Source organism: Cherax quadricarinatus, chromosome 17 (assembly GCF_038502225.1).
Source record: "Cherax quadricarinatus isolate ZL_2023a chromosome 17, ASM3850222v1, whole genome shotgun sequence".
Lineage (NCBI taxonomy): Eukaryota > Metazoa > Arthropoda > Malacostraca > Decapoda > Parastacidae > Cherax > Cherax quadricarinatus.
The window spans coordinates 21,561,670-21,578,482 of NC_091308.1; the positions used below are offsets into that span (position 1 = coordinate 21,561,670).

At 41.9% G+C, this 16,813-nt stretch overlaps 1 protein-coding gene across 12 annotated transcripts in view; it reads right to left on the minus strand.

The window, feature by feature from the left end:
- Positions 1-16,813, minus strand: part of msn (serine/threonine-protein kinase msn) — a 777,533-nt gene that overhangs the window by 136,105 nt on the left and 624,615 nt on the right. For 7 of the 12 annotated variants that reach the window (XM_070085848.1, XM_070085846.1, XM_070085843.1 and 4 more), the window contains one exon: positions 16,022-16,795. The exons of the other annotated variants lie outside the window; for them this stretch is intronic. In XM_070085848.1, coding sequence (XP_069941949.1) covers positions 16,022-16,795 — 774 coding nt within the window. The remainder of the gene's footprint in view (positions 1-16,021; positions 16,796-16,813) is intronic. 12 annotated transcript variants of the gene reach the window in all.

The window sequence follows — 16,813 nt, forward strand, 5'->3', positions numbered from 1 at the left end:
AGGAATAAGTTTACCGAGTATACCAGGAAAAGTGCACGGTAGGGTTATAATTGAAAGAATTAGAGGTAAGACAGAATGTAGAATTGTGGATGAGCAAGGAGGTTACAGAGTGGGTAGGGGATGTGTAGATCAAGTGTTTACATTGAAGCATATATGTGAACAGTGTTTAGATAAAGGTAGGGAAGTTTTTATTGCATTTATGGATTTAGAAAAGGCATATGATAGACTGGATAGGGTAGCAATGTGGCAGATGTTGCAAGTATATGGAATAGGTGGTAAGTTACTAAATGCTGTAAAGAGTTTTTATGAGGATAATGAGGCTCAGGTTAGGGTGTGTAGAAGAGAGGGAGACTACTTCCCAGTAAAAGTAGGTCTTAGACAGGGATGTGTAATGTCACCATGGTTGTTTAATATATTTATAGATGGGGTTGTAAAGAAGTAAGTGCTAGGGTGTTGGGGATTATTATTATTATTATTATAATCAAAAAGAAGCGCTAAGCCACAAGGGCTATACAGCGCTGCAGGGCAGGAAGGAAGTGAGGGCATCAGGTGGCAAAAGGGAGATGGATGAGTAATAGGTTACGGAGAACAGCGGGGCAGTGGATGGTGAAAGGGTAAAGGGCAGCAAGAGATTGATCTAGAAAGGGCTGAGGGGAGTGCGAAAGGTATCATCAGAGTTTGTGGAGTAAATCAGTCGTTGTCAAGAAGTCAATGAGAGAGTCAGGATTAAAGGAGGGTCGATCAGCAAGAAGGGAAGGTAAAGAGAGAGTAGTAGAGCGGAGACGACGATGGAGGTAAATTCTCCGTGCTCGTTGATAGAGAGGGCAATCTAACAGAATGTGGCTAATTGATACTGGAACTTGACATTGCTCACAGAGAGGAACAGGGTGCCTCTCCATGAGATACCCATGAGTAAGACGAGTGTGGCCAATGCGAAGGCGGGAGAGAGTGGTCTCCCAACCTCGGCACTGATGACAAGAAGACGGCCAGTAACCTATGCTCGGTTTAATAGAATGAAGTTTGTTACTGAGCAGAGTTGACCAACGTTGTTGCCAACGGGTGTGAAGGTGGGTAGCTATTACAGCAAAATAGTCTGGAAATGGAACACTTCTATATGAAATTGGTAGGTCATGTACTGCTGACCGCGCAGCAGTGTCTGCCTGTTCATTGCCTTGTATGTCGACATGACCAGGGACCCAACAAAAAACAATATCTTTATGCTTGGTAGAGATACGGCGTAGCCAAAGTTGGATACGAAGAACTAGGGGGTGAGGTGTATCAAATTTTCATATAGCCTGTAGAGCACTAAGGGAGTCTGAGACTACCACAAATGATGACACAGGCATAGATGTGATACGAATAAGTGCTGCAAGAATGGCATACAATTCAGCAGTAAAAATGCTAGCTGAAGATAGTAAATGCCCCCACACGACGCTGTCCGGAAACACTGCTGCGAATCCGACACCGTCTGAAGACTTAGAGCCATTTGCATACACAGCGATGGCATAAAAACGAGAGTGGAAGTAATCAAGAAAAGGAGAGCTGGAAGCCACCGTAGGCAGTTGGGCTTTCGAGCAAGGGAGTGAGAAAGAACAGACCCGAACAGCTGGAACTTCCGAGGGGGGTAGGGAAAATTGAGATGCTACATGAACATATAAAGGTGGTAACTGGAGTGAGTTAAACAAGTTAAGAAAGCCTAGGGAAAGTATGGATTTGTCAGTTAAAAACAGAGTAGGGGAGTTAGTAGATGGGGAGACGGAGGTATAAGGTAGATGGCGAGAATATTTTGAGGAACTTTTAAATGTTGCGGAAGAAACGGAGGCGGTAATTTCATGCACTGGCCAGGGAGGTATACCATCTTTTAGGAGTGAAGAAGAGCAGAATGTACGTGTGGTGGAGGTACGTGAGGCATTACGTAGAAAGAAAGGGGGTAAAGCAGCTGGAACTGATGGGATCATGACAGAAATGTTAAAAGCAGGGGGGGATATAGTGTTGGAGTGGTTGGTACTTTTGTTTAATAAATGCATGAAAGAGGGGAAGGTACCTAGGGATTGGCGGAGAGCATGTATAGTCCCTTTATATAAAGAGAAAGGGGACAAAAGAGATTGTAAAAATTATATAGGAATAAGTTTACTGAGTATACCAGGAAAAGTATACGGTAGGGATATAATTGAAAGAATTAGAGGTAAGACAGAATGTAGGATTGCGGTTGAGCAGGGAGGCTTCAGAGTGGGTAGGGGATGTGTAGATCAAGTGTTTACATTGAAGCATATATGTGAACAGTATTTAGATAAAGGTAGGGAAGTTTTTATTGCATTTATGGATTTAGAAAAGGCATATGATAGAGTGGATAGAGGAGCAATGTGGCAGATGTTGCAAGTATATGGAATAGGTGGTAAGTTACTAAATGCTGTAAAGAGCTTTTATGAGGATAGTGAGGCTCAGGTTAGGGTGTGTAGAAGGGAGGGAGAATACTTCCCGGTAAAAGTAGGTCTTAGACAGGGATGTGTAATGTCACCATGGTTGTTTAATATATTTATAGATGGGGCAGTAAAAGAAGTAAATGCTAGGGTGTTCGGGAGAGGGGTGGGATTAAATTATGGGGAATCAAATTCAAAATGGGAATTGACACAGTTACTTTTTCCTGATGATACTATGCTTATGGGAGATTCTAAAGAAAAATTGCAAAGGTTAGTGGATGAGTTTGAGAATGTGTGTAAAGGTAGAAAGTTGAAAGTGAACATAGAAAAGAGTAAGGTGATCAGAGTATCAAATGATTTAGATAAAGAAAAATTGGATATCAAATTGGGGAGGAGGAGTATGGAAGAAGTGAATGTTTTCAGATACTTGGGAGTTGACGTGTCGGCGGATGGATTTACGAAGGATGAGGTTAATCATAGAATTGATAAGGGAAAAAAGGTGAGTGGTGCGTTGAGGTATATGTGGAGTCAAAAAACGTTATCTATGGAGGCAAAGAAGGGAATGTATGAAAGTATAGTAGTACCAACACTCTTATATGGATGTGAAGCTTGGGTGGTAAATGCAGCAGCGATGAGACGGTTGGAGGCAGTGGAGATGTCCTGTCTAAGGGCAATGTGTGGTGTAAATATTATGCAGAAAATTCGGAGTGTGGAAATTAGGAGAAGGTGTGGAGTTAATAAAAGCATTAGTCAGAGGGCAGAAGAGGGGTTGTTGAGGTGGTTTGGTCATTTAGAGAGAATGGATCCAAGTAGAATGACATGGAAAGCATATAAATCTATAGGGGAAGGAAGGAGGGGTAGGGATCGTCCTCGAAAGGGTTGGAGAGAAGGGGTAAAGGAGGTTTTGTGGGCGAGGGGCTTTGACTTCCAGCAAACGTGCATGAGCGTGTTAGATAGGAGTGAATGGAGACGAATGGTACTTGGGACCTGACGATCTGTTGGAGTGTGAGCAGGGTAATATTTAGTGAAGGGATTCAGGGAAACCGGTTATTTTCACATAGTCGGACTTGAGTCCTGGAAATGGGAAGTACAATGCCTGCACTTTAAAGGAGAGGTTTGGGATATTGGCAGTTTGGAGGGATATGTTGTGTATCTTTATACGTATATGCTTCTAAACTGTTGTATTCTGAGCACCTCTGCAAAAGCAGTGATAATGTGTGAGTGTGGTGAAAGTGTTGAATGATGATGAAAGTATTTTCTTTTTGGGGATTTTTTCTTTTTTGGGTCACCCTGCCTCGGTGGGAGATGGCCGACTTGTTATAAAAAAAAAAAAAAAAAAAAAAAAAAGAAAAGGGACGGAGCAAACAGGGGCAGCGACCATTCTATAAATGGAAGGATTGCGGAGATCGTGAGAGCATACATAGTAGCGAAGGCAATGGGCATCACGGCAATCAGACAAGGATGGAACATTCGCTTCTGCATGGAGGCTCTCAACAGGGGAAGAGCGAAAAGCACCAAGGCATAAACGTAATCCTTGGTGATGGATGGGGTTAATGCTAGATTGAGTAGCAGAAGAGGCCGCTGAATAAATCTGGTCACCATAATCGAGTTTCGATAAAATGAGGGCTGAATGTAGGCGAAGCAGAGTTCGACGATCAGCTCCCCAGGAAAGATGAGCAAGGGTTTTAAGAAGGTTCAGCCGGCTGTGACAAGTTGCCTTCAGAGAGGTAATGTGAGGTTTCCAGGATAACCTACGGTCAAAGAGAAAGCCTAGAAACCTGACTGTATCATGTTCGGGGATACGGGAGCCATAGAGATACAAAGGATGATCGGAGATGACAGAGCGTCTAGTGAAAGTAATTTGGCGAGTTTTGGTACTGGAAAATTTAAACCCATGCGTGGTGGCCCAAGTGGAAACATTGTCAACCGCATGCTGGAGAGAAACTGTAATGAGATGAGAGTCAGTGCCTGCACAAGCAATAGCGAAGTCATCAATATAGAGTGATGACCAAATATTGGGTGGAAGAACCGAGGCCAAATCATTTATAGCAAGGAGAAAAAGTGTTGTGCTCAGAACACATCCCTGAGGGACACCTTCAGCTTGGACGAAGTCCGGGGAAAGCACATTATTGACTCGAACACGGAAATATCTGTCAGTTAAAAAAGTTCTTAAGGAAGGATGGTAGATTGCCTTGGAGGCATTAGGGGTGGGCTTGGGCCAAAATATTATACCTCCAAGTTGTGTCATATGCCTTCTCAAGGTCAAAAAATATGGCAATAACCAAGTGATTATTCACAAAGGCATTATGAACATGCGTATCCAAGTGTAGTAAGGGGTCTATGGAAGAACGGCCCTTACGAAAGCCATATTGACTAGTGGAGAGACTGTTATGTGTCTCTAAATACCACATTAAACGTCAATTTACCAGACGTTCCATCACTTTGCAAACTGCACTAGTAAGAGCGATGGGACGATAGTGGGAGGCATCATGTCCCGTAGTACCCGGCTTGCGAAAAGAGAGAACAATGGCAGATTTCCACAGCTGGGGAAGAACTCCTTGTTACCAAATAAGATTGAAGAGGTGTAAGAGGACTACAAGGGCTGACTGATGTAAATGTTGTAACATACGAATATGAATGTCGTCAGGCCCAGCTGCCGATGATCGGCAAGCTGAGAGCGTTGCCTCCAGTTCCTGAAGTGTAAATGGCACATTATACTGTTGTTCTCTGAGAGAAGAAAAGTCCAAGGGTACTAACTCTCTGGCAGACTTTGAGAAAGAAACGAGGGGCATAAATGGAGCCCCCGGGAAATACGGACCAGATGAGTGCCAATTTCAATGGCAACGTCAAGAGAGTTTGCTACATCAACACCGGCGACCCGTGGAACAGAAGCCGGGTCAGGAGAGTATTTACCTCTCAATTTCCTCACTTTTTTCCAGACTGCACTCATAGAGGAAGCAGAGGTGATGGTGGAAACATAGTCTCGCCAGCAAGTGCGTTTAGCATCACGGATGACACGGCGAGCGATCGCACGCTTCTGCTTAAAATCAAGAAGTCTCTCATCGGTTCTATTGTACCAGTACCTGCCCCATGCAGCGTGTTTCAAACGTACTGCACGAGCACAAGCAGGAGACCACCAAGGCATGCACTTCTGAGAATGCCTGCCTGAGGTTTGGGGTATAGAATGAGAAGCTGTGGTATAAACTGATGTTGAGAAGAGGTGTAGGAGCTCATCAATGGAGGATGAAGAAGGAACCTCACTAAAAGCAGTGAGTTGCGAGTAAAGGTCCCAATTTGCCCGATCAAATTGCCAGCGAGGGCTACGGAAAGGTGGTGAATATAAAGGAGAAGTAAGAATGATTGGAAAATGATCGCTGTCATGTAAGTCTGGTAGAACAGACCAGGTGAAGTCTAGTGCAGTGGAGGAAGAGCAGACTGATAGATCGATGCAAGAGAGAGTATGAGTACGAGGATCAAAATGGGTGGGAGTACCCGTATTTAAAACATGGAGGGGGTGAGAGGCGAGAAAAGCCTCCAACTGGATGCCACGCGAGTCAGAATGAGACCCCTCCCCAGAGGAAATGGTGGGTGTTAAAATCACCAATTAACAGAAGTGGTGGTGGTAAGGATGAAACGAGAAAGGCAAAATCTGGGATAGAAAATGCTCGAGGAGGAGAGAGATATAAAGAACATATTGTAAATCACTTATTCAAGTGGAAACGGGCTGCAGTGTAATGCAGCGAGGTATGGACAAATAGTTGACAGTACGGAATATCATTGTGTAGAAGAAAGGCACTTTCATTAAAGGTCCCATCTGAGAAAGGATCCGAAGAATACAATAAATTATAGCCTGAGATAGGTTGGAAAACAGCCGAGTGTAATTTTGGTTCTTGTAAGCAAGCACCAACAGGGGAAAACCTGGAAAGCAACATCTGAAGCTCACCCCGATTACCCGAGGCCGCGGATATTCCACTGTAAATAGGCCATGATTGGCAATGAAGAAAATACCAGGAATCCATAGGGAAGGGCACCTACAGACTAGAGGGGTTAGAAAAGTCAACGTGTGGTGGCATTGGAAGACGTTCAAGCAGCGAAGGAACGGAGCGTTGCGAAGAATGGAGTTGTGGAGATGGAGGAGAGGGAAGAGAAGGAACAGGAGGTGGATCAGTGTCCATTGAAGGTTTAGTCACTGCAATATATTCTGAAATGGCTTCAAATGTTCCTGAATTCAAAGATGTATGGGAGACAATATTGGCGGTAGAAGGAAGAGGGTGAGTAAAGATTGGGACAGTAATGGTCTGTACCAAAGTAGAGGGGGACAAAAGAGTGTGGGGAACTGGAGAAGAAGTGTGGGAGGGGACAGAGGAGGCAGAAACCTGGGAGGTGGCAGAAGAGGGAGAAACTTGGGAAGGGACAGGGGTGGAAGGCATAGTACGAGGAGGAGGGTGAACCTACACACTTGTAATAGAGCCAGAGAGAGGGGAAGAACTAGGCACAGAGACTGGAAAGGTAAAGTGTGGAGGTGGAAGAAAGGAAGGAAGGGGCAAAGAAGATTTGAGCAATGGGAATTTTTTGGACTTCTGAGAAGTAGAGGGGCGATTGGTATAAGGTGTCGTACGAGGTCTTGTCGATACCAGGGCTTGTGAGGAAGGACGCGAAGATGTAGTCGGGACGTCAGAGCCCAGGACAGCAAAATGATTAGATGCCGGAGTGGCTATGGGAGGGGTAACAACAGAGGAGGCTGCAGAAGATGGGACCCCAGAAGCGGGGGGACGTTTTGAAACATGAGAATAAGAAACACGGGGTAGTCTCCCTTGGAGGCGGAGATGAGTAACTGCCATAGCATAAGGGAGACCTTCTGCCTCTTTGAGGCAATGGATTCCACGCTCATTTAAGTAGACCTGGCAACAGCGAGAGTACGAAGGGTGAGCCTCATTACAATTAAGGCAAGATGGAGGTTGACTGCAAGATGTATTAGAATGGACGTCGGCACCACAGACTGGGCATCCGGCTATAGATCTGCAATATTTCACTGGGTGACCAAAATGCCAGCAATTTCTACACTGTTGCGGTATAGGGATCACCTTTCGAACTTGTAACCGATGTCCCACGACATAAACAGAGGACGGGAGTTCACGGCTGTCGAAAGTTAATCGAGCCACATTGCAAGGGTAACGTCTCCGCCCGAGGGCAGGAAGGACATAAGTGTCTACTTTGAGGATTGGGAGATCCTGGAGTTCCAGCTGTTCAAGAATGTCATTCCCACATGACTGGAAATTCTGTTGGACTATGGTATGGGGCAGAATGACAGTACCACTACAAAAATTGAGAGAAATATGTTTTTCAATAGTGATAGGAGTAGTATCGATATGCGAACGGAGAGAAAGATCATGAGCTTGGGCAGCATTCTGGACAGTGATGATGCGCGTACCACTCTTGAGAGCATGAAATAAAATATCTCTACCAACATGGCGCAGGAGCGCTTTGCCAATACTATGGTCAGAAAGATAGGCAGAAGAAGAAGACTCCTTTGTGAAGTAGTGTGCTGAGTTTCAGTACAGTCAGTTATTCCAATGAGGTTAGACAGGTATTTTTAATCGAGTTGTCAGTACACTGCTCTGATTTTTTGTGTAATGGAATGGAATCTTTAAAAGAAAGTGTGAGTTTGTGTGTGAAATTCTATTTCAAACATGGTAAAAATGGCTGGTGAAACTCAAAAGCTTCAGCAAGCATTTAGCAATAAGGTCAGATACGAGCATTTTGATTTTTTTCTAATTTCAAAACAGGACGAACATCAGTTGAGGGTAGTAAGTGCTCTGGTCTTCCATCAACTTCCAAGTGCTATGGGAATTTCTTATGAGTCATGTCAAAACATTCTGACTGAAAATTTGAACATGAGGCAAGTGGCTCCAAAATCTACACCCTATTTGCTGATTCAAGACCAGAGAGACCATTTTCTGGCTAAAAACATCTAGCCACCCCTGTAACTTCTTTCTCTTTTCAAAAATAAAAATAACACTCTTGGGGCGGCATTTTAACAACACGTAGGGGATTCAAGCAGAATCGCAAGCCATGCTAGACGCTGTTAGGGAAAAAAAAAAAGCTCCAGAAATGTGCCGAAAAATGGCAGAGGCACTGGGATCTGAGTATGGCCTCTCAAGGAGAGTACTTCGAGGGCAACAACTTCAACTAGATTAGATAGGCCTACATATTTCTTCCATGGAAATCTAAGAACTTTTTGATATCACCTTGTACATACAAACACACACGCACTCAACCCCTGCACCATATACAAGTATGTACATATGTACACACATGCACACACACTTTATTCATGTAAGGAAAATGGCAAGTCAGAGAGATGCTCAGAAATGAGAGGGTGGAGAGGCAAGAAGGCAGATGATGGCACCAGCTAGAAGTGATAATACATGACCTAAAGACTCAAGTAGGGGAGGAGTTTGAAGGGAGGTCCAATTCCCTTAAAGGAGAAACTGAAGCAGTATGTGCCAAAATAAGGTGAGAGGCCACTGAAGAGGCAAACAGGGCTAAAATGGAAAAGGAAAGGGCCCTAAAGGTTAATGAGGAAATATAAAAAATAAGAAAGACTATGGAGGGAGGAACTCTAAGGAAGGGGCTTGAAGGGCAATTTACTGTCCTTCGGAATGATGCTTTGAAAAAGCAATGAAGGACAGGTTATTATGGCAGAAGACAGAGCTCTAAAGCTAGGAGATGAAATGAAAGAGCAGAAGACGACCACAGAGGAAATGAAAGGAAGGGGTAGAGAGGCCAGAAAGAACAAAGATGTAAAGTCACTAGTGGAGATACTCTCTCAAAGACAGGGAGTCAAAAAGAGGTGATACGAGAGACTGCAGAGAAAATGGTAAAAATAGACAAAGATATCTGGAGTGAAACACAATGGGAGGAGAGGGAAAGGTCACTGATGATCTACAGACTCTATCAAGCTGAAGGAGGTCCAGGTAGAAGATGGGAAATTGAGGAATATGAGATTATTTTGAGCACTGAATGTATCAGAGGACAGGAAGAAATTTCTCAGGTGGCAAATTTTCAGAGGATTAGAAGGTTCTGTTGGAGTGTGAGCAAAGTAACATTTATGAAGGGATTCAGGGAAACCGGCAGGCCAGACTTGAGTCCTGGAGATGGGAAGTACAGTGCCTGCACTCTGAAGGAGGGGTGTTAATGTTGCAGTTTAAAAACTGTAGTGTAAAGCACCCTTCTGGCAAGACAGTGATGGAGTGAATGATGGTGAAAGTTTTTCTTTTTCGGGCCACCCTGCCTTGGTGGGAATCGGCCGGTGTGATAATAAAAAAAAAAAAAAAATAGAAGGTTCTTCCAAGACAGGAAGCACCCAATAAAATTAACCTTTTGGTCCTATATTGCTTGGGACATGATATCAGGACAAATAGCATGGATGAAGATTTTTTTTTTTTTTTCAACAAGTTGGCCGTCTCCCACCGAGGCAGGGTGACCCAAAAAAGAAAGAAAATCCCCAAAAAGAAAATACTTTCATCATCATTCAACACTATCACCACACTCACACATTATCACTGTTTTTGCAGAGGTGCTCAGAATACAACAGTTTAGAAGCATATACATATAAAGATACACAACATATCCCTCCAAACTGCCAATATCCCAAACCCCTCCTTTAAAGTGCAGGCATTGTACTTCCCATTTCCAGGACTCAAGTCCGACTATATGAAAATAGTTTGTAATAAAGTTGGTAGAATTACCGACAATATGTAAAGTAAAAGGACACAAGTGCAACTAATGTGACATTTATTGTGGCAACGTTTCGCTCTCCAGGAGCTTTATCAAGCCATTACAAACAATACATGGACACAGAGGGTATATAAAGGCTCAGAGTGAGGTGAATACTAGTGAGGTACCATTTCGATGTTCACTAGTGGTAGTAGTAGTAGTAGTAGTAGTAGTGGTAGTGACAAAAGTAATACAATATGGTAAAGCAATTAATTCGTACATGAGTAAAAGGATATAAAAGCTATTACTTGGGTAACATAAAAATAGGTTGGACAAATATAAACTGGAATGAGGCAGCTTGTTTCAGTGTTCACTCTCTGTGCTTTGTGTAGTATAACAGGAGAGACTATGTGATGGCAGGGTTTACTGTTTTCAGGAGGATTCTTGCTAAGACTTCGGAGATGGTGAAGCTGCCGTTGTTTTGTTTAATTGTATTCGAAACAGCGATCAGTGCTGATTCGAGGCACTTGCGTCTGCGGAAATTAGTTTCTTTGATCACTAATTGGGCGTCTCTGAATTTCATGAGATGACTGGAGGAATTTCGGTGTTGTACACAGGCGTTGTTCAGGTTATCGTTCCTACATGCGTAAATGTGTTCATTGAGGCGGGTGTCGAGGTTTCTGGCTGTTTCACCTACGTAAATCTTGTCGCAGCCTCCACAGGGTATAGTGTAAACTCCTGCATTGACTGGTTCGTGGTGCTTGGATTTTGTCCTGGTTATATCCTTTATTGAAGTGCTAGAAGCGATGGCGACTCTGGTGTTAGCTTGTACGCCTGTGTACAACACCGAAATTCCTCCAGTCATCTCATGAAATTCAGAGACGCCCAATTAGTGATCAAAGAAACTAATTTCCGCAGACGCAAGTGCCTCGAATCAGCACTGATCGCTGTTTCGAATACAATTAAACAAAACAACGGCAGCTTCACCATCTCCGAAGTCTTAGCAAGAATCCTCCTGAAAACAGTAAACCCTGCCATCACATAGTCTCTCCTGTTATACTACACAAAGCACAGAGAGTGAACACTGAAAGAAGCTGCCTCATTCCAGTTTATATTTGTCCAACCTATTTTTATGTTACCCAAGTAATAGCTTTTATATCCTTTTACTCATGTACGAATTAATTGCTTTACCATATTGTATTACTTTTGTCACTACCACTACTACTACTACTACTACCACTAGTGAACATCGAAATGGTACCTCACTAGTATTCACCTCACTCTGAGCCTTTATATACCCTCTGTGTCCATGTATTGTTTGTAATGGCTTGATAAAGCTCCTGGAGAGCGAAACGTTGCCACAATAAATGTCACATTAGTTGCACTTGTGTCCTTTTACTTTACATATATGAAAATAACCGGTTTCCCTGAATCCCTTCACTAAATATTACCCTGCTCACACTCCAACAGATCGTCAGGTCCCAAGTACCATTCGTCTCCATTCACTCCTAACACGCTCACGCACGCTTGCTGGAAGTCCAAGCCCCTCGCCCACAAAACCTCCTTTACCCCCTCTCTCCAACCCTTTCGAGGATGACCCCTACCCCGCCTTCCTTCCCCTATAGATTTATATGCTTTCCATGTCATTCTACTTTGATCCATTCTCTCTAAATGACCAAACCACCTCAACAACCCCTCTTCTGCCCTCTGACTAATACTTTTATTAACTCAGCACCTTTTCCTAATTTCCACACTCCGAATTTTCTGCATAATATTTACACCACACATTGCCCTTAGACAGGACATCTCCACTGCCTCCAACCGTCTCCTCGCTGCTGCATTTACCACCCAAGCTTCACACCCATATAAGAGTGTTGGTACTACTATACTTTCATACATTCCCTTCTTTGCCTTCATAGATAACGTTTTTTGACTCCACATATACCTCAACGCACCACTCACCTTTTTTCCCTCATCAATTCTATGATTAACCTCATCCTTCATAAATCCATCCGCCGACACGTCAACTCCCAAGTATCTGAAAACATTCACTTCTTCCATACTCCTCCTCGCCAATTTAATATCCAATTTTTCTTTATCTAAATCATTTGATACCCTCATCACCTTACTCTTTCCTATGTTCACTTTCAACTTTCTACCTTTACACACACTCCCAAACTCATCCACTAACCTTTGCAATATTTCTTTAGAATCTCCCATAAGCACAGTATCATCAGCATAAAGCAACTGTGTCAATTCCCATTTTTTATTTGATTCCCCATAATTTAATCCCACCCCTCTCCCGAACACCCTAGCATTTACTTCTTTTACAACCCCATCTATAAATATATTAAACAACCATGGTGACATTACACATCCCTGTCTAAGACCTACTTTTACCGGGAAGTAGTCTCCCTCTCTTCTACACACCCTAACCTGAGCCTCACTATCCTCATAAAAACTCTTTACAGCGTTTAGTAACTTACCACCTATTCCATATACTTGCAACATCTGCCACACTGCTCCCCTATCCAGTCAATCATATGCCTTTTCTAAATCCATAAATGCAATAAAAACTTCCCTACCTTTATCTAAACACTGTTCACATATATGCTTCAATGTAAACACTTGATCTACACATCCCCTACCCACTCTGAAACCTTGCTCATCCGCAATCCTACATTCTGTCTTACCTCTAATTCTTTCAATTATAACCCTACCGTACACTTTTCCTGGTATACTCAGTAAACTTATTCCTCTATAATTTTTACAATCTCTTTTGTCCCCCTTCCATTTATATAAAGGGACTATACATGCTCTCTGCCAATCCCTAGGTACCTTCCCCTCTTTCATATATTTATTAAACAAAAATACCAACCACTCCAACACTATATCCCCCCCTGCTTTTAACATTTCTGTCATGATCCCGTCAGTTCCAGCTGCTTTACCCCCTTTCATTCTATGTAATGCTTCACGCACCTCCCCCACACTCACATCCTGTTCTTCTTCACTCCTAAAAGATGGTATACCTCCCTGGCCAGTGCATGAAATTACTGCTTCCCTTTCTTCGTCAACATTTAAAAGTTCCTGAAAATATTCTCGCCATCTACCCAAAACCTCTATCTCCCCACCTACTAACTCCCCTACTCTTGTTTTAACTGACAAATCCATTCATTCTCTAGGCTTTCTTAACTTGTTTAACTCACTCCAAAATTTTTTCTTATTTTCATTAAAATTTCTTGACAGAGCCTCTCCCACTCTATCATCTGCTCTCCTTAAAACTGGAAAACAAACTTTGGATGCTACATAAAAGAAGATTGAAAGTGAACCTAGGAAAGAGCATGATGATTAGAGTAACAAAAAGCTTAGGAAACAAAAGACTGAATATCAGATGGAAAGGAGAGAGTATGGAAGGAATTAATTTTTTTTTTTTCCAACAAATCAGCCGTCTCCCACCGAGGCAGGGTGACCCAAAGAGAAAGAAAATCCCCAAAAAGAAAATACTTTCATCATTCAACACTTTCACCTCACTCACACTTAATCACTGTTTTTGCAGAGGTGCCCAGAATACAACAGCTTAGAAGTATATACGTATAAAAATACACAATATATCTCTCCAAACTGCCAATATGTTCAGATATCTAGGAGTGGTCTTGTTGGCAGACAGGTCAATGAAAAATAAGATGAACCACAGAACTGATGAGCAAAAAAAAAAAAAGGTGGGTGGCACATTGAGGCATCAGTGGGGACAAAAAAAGGACGACGGTACCAGAGTATAGTGGTACGAACATTCTTTTGTATATGTGAAGCATGGGTTTTAAACAGTGCCATGAGGAGGAAGCTGGAGTCAGTGGATATGCTGTGCCTGAGGGCAATGTGTGGTGTGAACATAATGCAGAGAATTTGGAATCTGGAGGTGTGGAATTACTAAAAATATTATCCAGAAGGGGTTGTTGAGGTGGTTTGGACATTTAGAGAGGATGGAGGAAAACAGAATGACTTGGAGGGTAGGGTGTATAAATCTTTAATGGAGGGAAGGAGTATGGGTCTTCCTAAGCAAGGTTGGAGGGATGGGGGGAGGGGGTAATGGAGGTTTTTGTATGCAAGGGGCTTCAAAATCAAACAGGCATGTGTGTGTTAGACAAGAGTGAAGGCAAGTGGTTTTTATGACTTGGCATGCTATTGTAGTGACCAGGGTAACATTTATGAAGGGATTTAGTGAAAAAGATTAGCCGAACTTGAGTCCTGGAGAAGGGAAGTATAGTCCCTGCACTCTAGAGGGGGGGGGGGGGTTATTGTGGTCAGGGAGGGCATCCAAGCTGTAGTGTTAGCATGCCTCCAGCAAGATAGTAGAGTGATGGTAAAAGTGTTCCTTTTTTTTTTTTTTTTTTTTTTTTTTTTTTGGGGGGGGGGGGGGGTCAGCCTACCTCAGCTAAAAAATCAGGTGGTGCTTTAAAATAAAATTAAGGAATAATTCATTAACAATCAGAAGTTGGGTTTGTCCTTATTTTTATGTCTGTAGACTTATTTGCTAATTTGCTAGGGTTGAATAAAAAAAATGAATCATGTTGCCACTTCATCTCTATCCCACTTCCTAGTTCCATGAGGCAGTGAAATCATCATAAGATGATTAAAGATATTGTGAGTAATATATGAGTGTTTACATAAAGTTTTTTTTTAATTCATTGAACTTGTGTTCAAACTACAAAATTTAAAAGAGCCTTTTTATATATAGAAGTTCATAATATTATACTAAGAAATATATAATCAAGTATTATATTTGGTAAAATAATTAATTTATGGAAAAAATATCAATACAAGGATAAAATTTAAGACATTGAGCTCCAGATACTTTTTTTTTTTTAAATTAAAACAATAGAATTTAATGAATTTACTGGTAACCTTTAACTTGAAATTATTTACATTATCAAAATTATTTAAATTATTAAAAGTAATATTTTCAACTTTTCAGAAATACTATAGTTATCAAAGTAGTATTAGACCAAAAAGAAAAAAAAAAAAGACTGCAGTGAAGACACCCAAAGCCCTGTGATGCTAATGTTTTATGTCTACTCAGTTAAGAGCTTAAAACACACAACTGTCATAGCATTCAAAACACTTTAAAAAGTTTCCTGCAAAATAGTGAGCTCTAACAATATTTAAAAAAAAAATTACCTATAATTAAAAGCCATCATATAAAGTATTCATATAAACTTTAAATGATGATGTTTTTCTGATAGTCAACACTAACAGTCACATTCTGCAAGCTAATAATCATTTAATTTAAGCAAGTAACATCAACATTTTGTGAATTACACTATTTTAAAATAGCCCACGGGTATATATTTTAAAAAGCTTTAATAAATTATTAAATGCATAATTGTTTTTAAGAAGGATGATGCACAAAACACATCATAAGTTCTGCAAGGTTGCACAAAAAATAAATTGGCAAGTTTTTTTTTTTTTACCAAAGTTCATTGTTACTTTAAACTGTATTAACCAAAAATTTTATAATCTTCATGCATACAAGTTTCTGAAAGACAGCAGAAGTAACTGATGAGATGCAAATAGAGAATCAACTACACCATGCACAATGTACTACTGTACTTCAGTAAAACAAAGCTTGGTTAGTTGTTTATTATTAGTTTCAAAACCACATTAACATAATTGCGACTCAAGGGTTAGATATATACAATGAGGGATATCTGCCCTCTGGATTCTCAAAAGTCCAGTCTGGTTGTTAGTAGCACTTAAGGTCTTACAACAGTTCATATTACGCCTAACTATTGTGTCACGGAGAGGCCCATGCGTGTCACTTTGCTAGTGGTAGCAGTATTTGACATGCATGATGTTTGTGATGATGTGTGTCCACACCAGCTGACCTGGTGGGCTGGCCCTTGCTGTTGACTGGTCACGCTGTCACGGCCACGTCCTCCCTGGGGAGTCACACGCCGCTGTTCCAACTCATTGCGCAACTCGGCCCGTCGAAGATCCACATCTGTCTTTTCTCGTCTTTGGTTCCATTCGTGTCTGACTTGATCCCGACTACTAGCACCTCCGACAGAGCCAATAGCATGTAGGTCTCCATCCAGAGACACTTGACGACGCAATTCTTTACGCCCATGCTCATCTGGCATTCGCTGATGCTCATCTCCTATCATAGCCATAAAATCTGTAAGAACAGGTTCACCAGCCACACTGGTTGTTACCTCTGAGCGAGCAGAAGGAAAAGATAACTCCACTTTGCTGCTACGATACATATCTGATCGACGAGAAAGTGCCACATCTGTGTGCTGTCTTCTTAACAATCCTAGTCTTGAATCAGATTCATTTCTTCTGTGAGCTCTTTGACTTAAATCACCATCACTTGACTGATGGATTAGCTGATGAGAGTTTCTCTGTGCTGGTTTGGAGTCCAGAGCTGGCCTGCTGTCATGACCATTAGCAAGGTCTTTACCTGATCTTCGTTGTTCATGATTTATATCATTCCATGATGAGCCTTTGCCCTCTTGATTTTTATTAATAGAGCCAATACTCCGTCCACTAGAATTTTCTACACTGATTTGAGTCTGCCGATAATCACAGTTACTGCTGACACTGCTATCTATGTTCTCCACTTGTGCCTGCTGTACTTGCTGCTCTACATCAGACTGATGCTGAAATTTGAAGTTGAT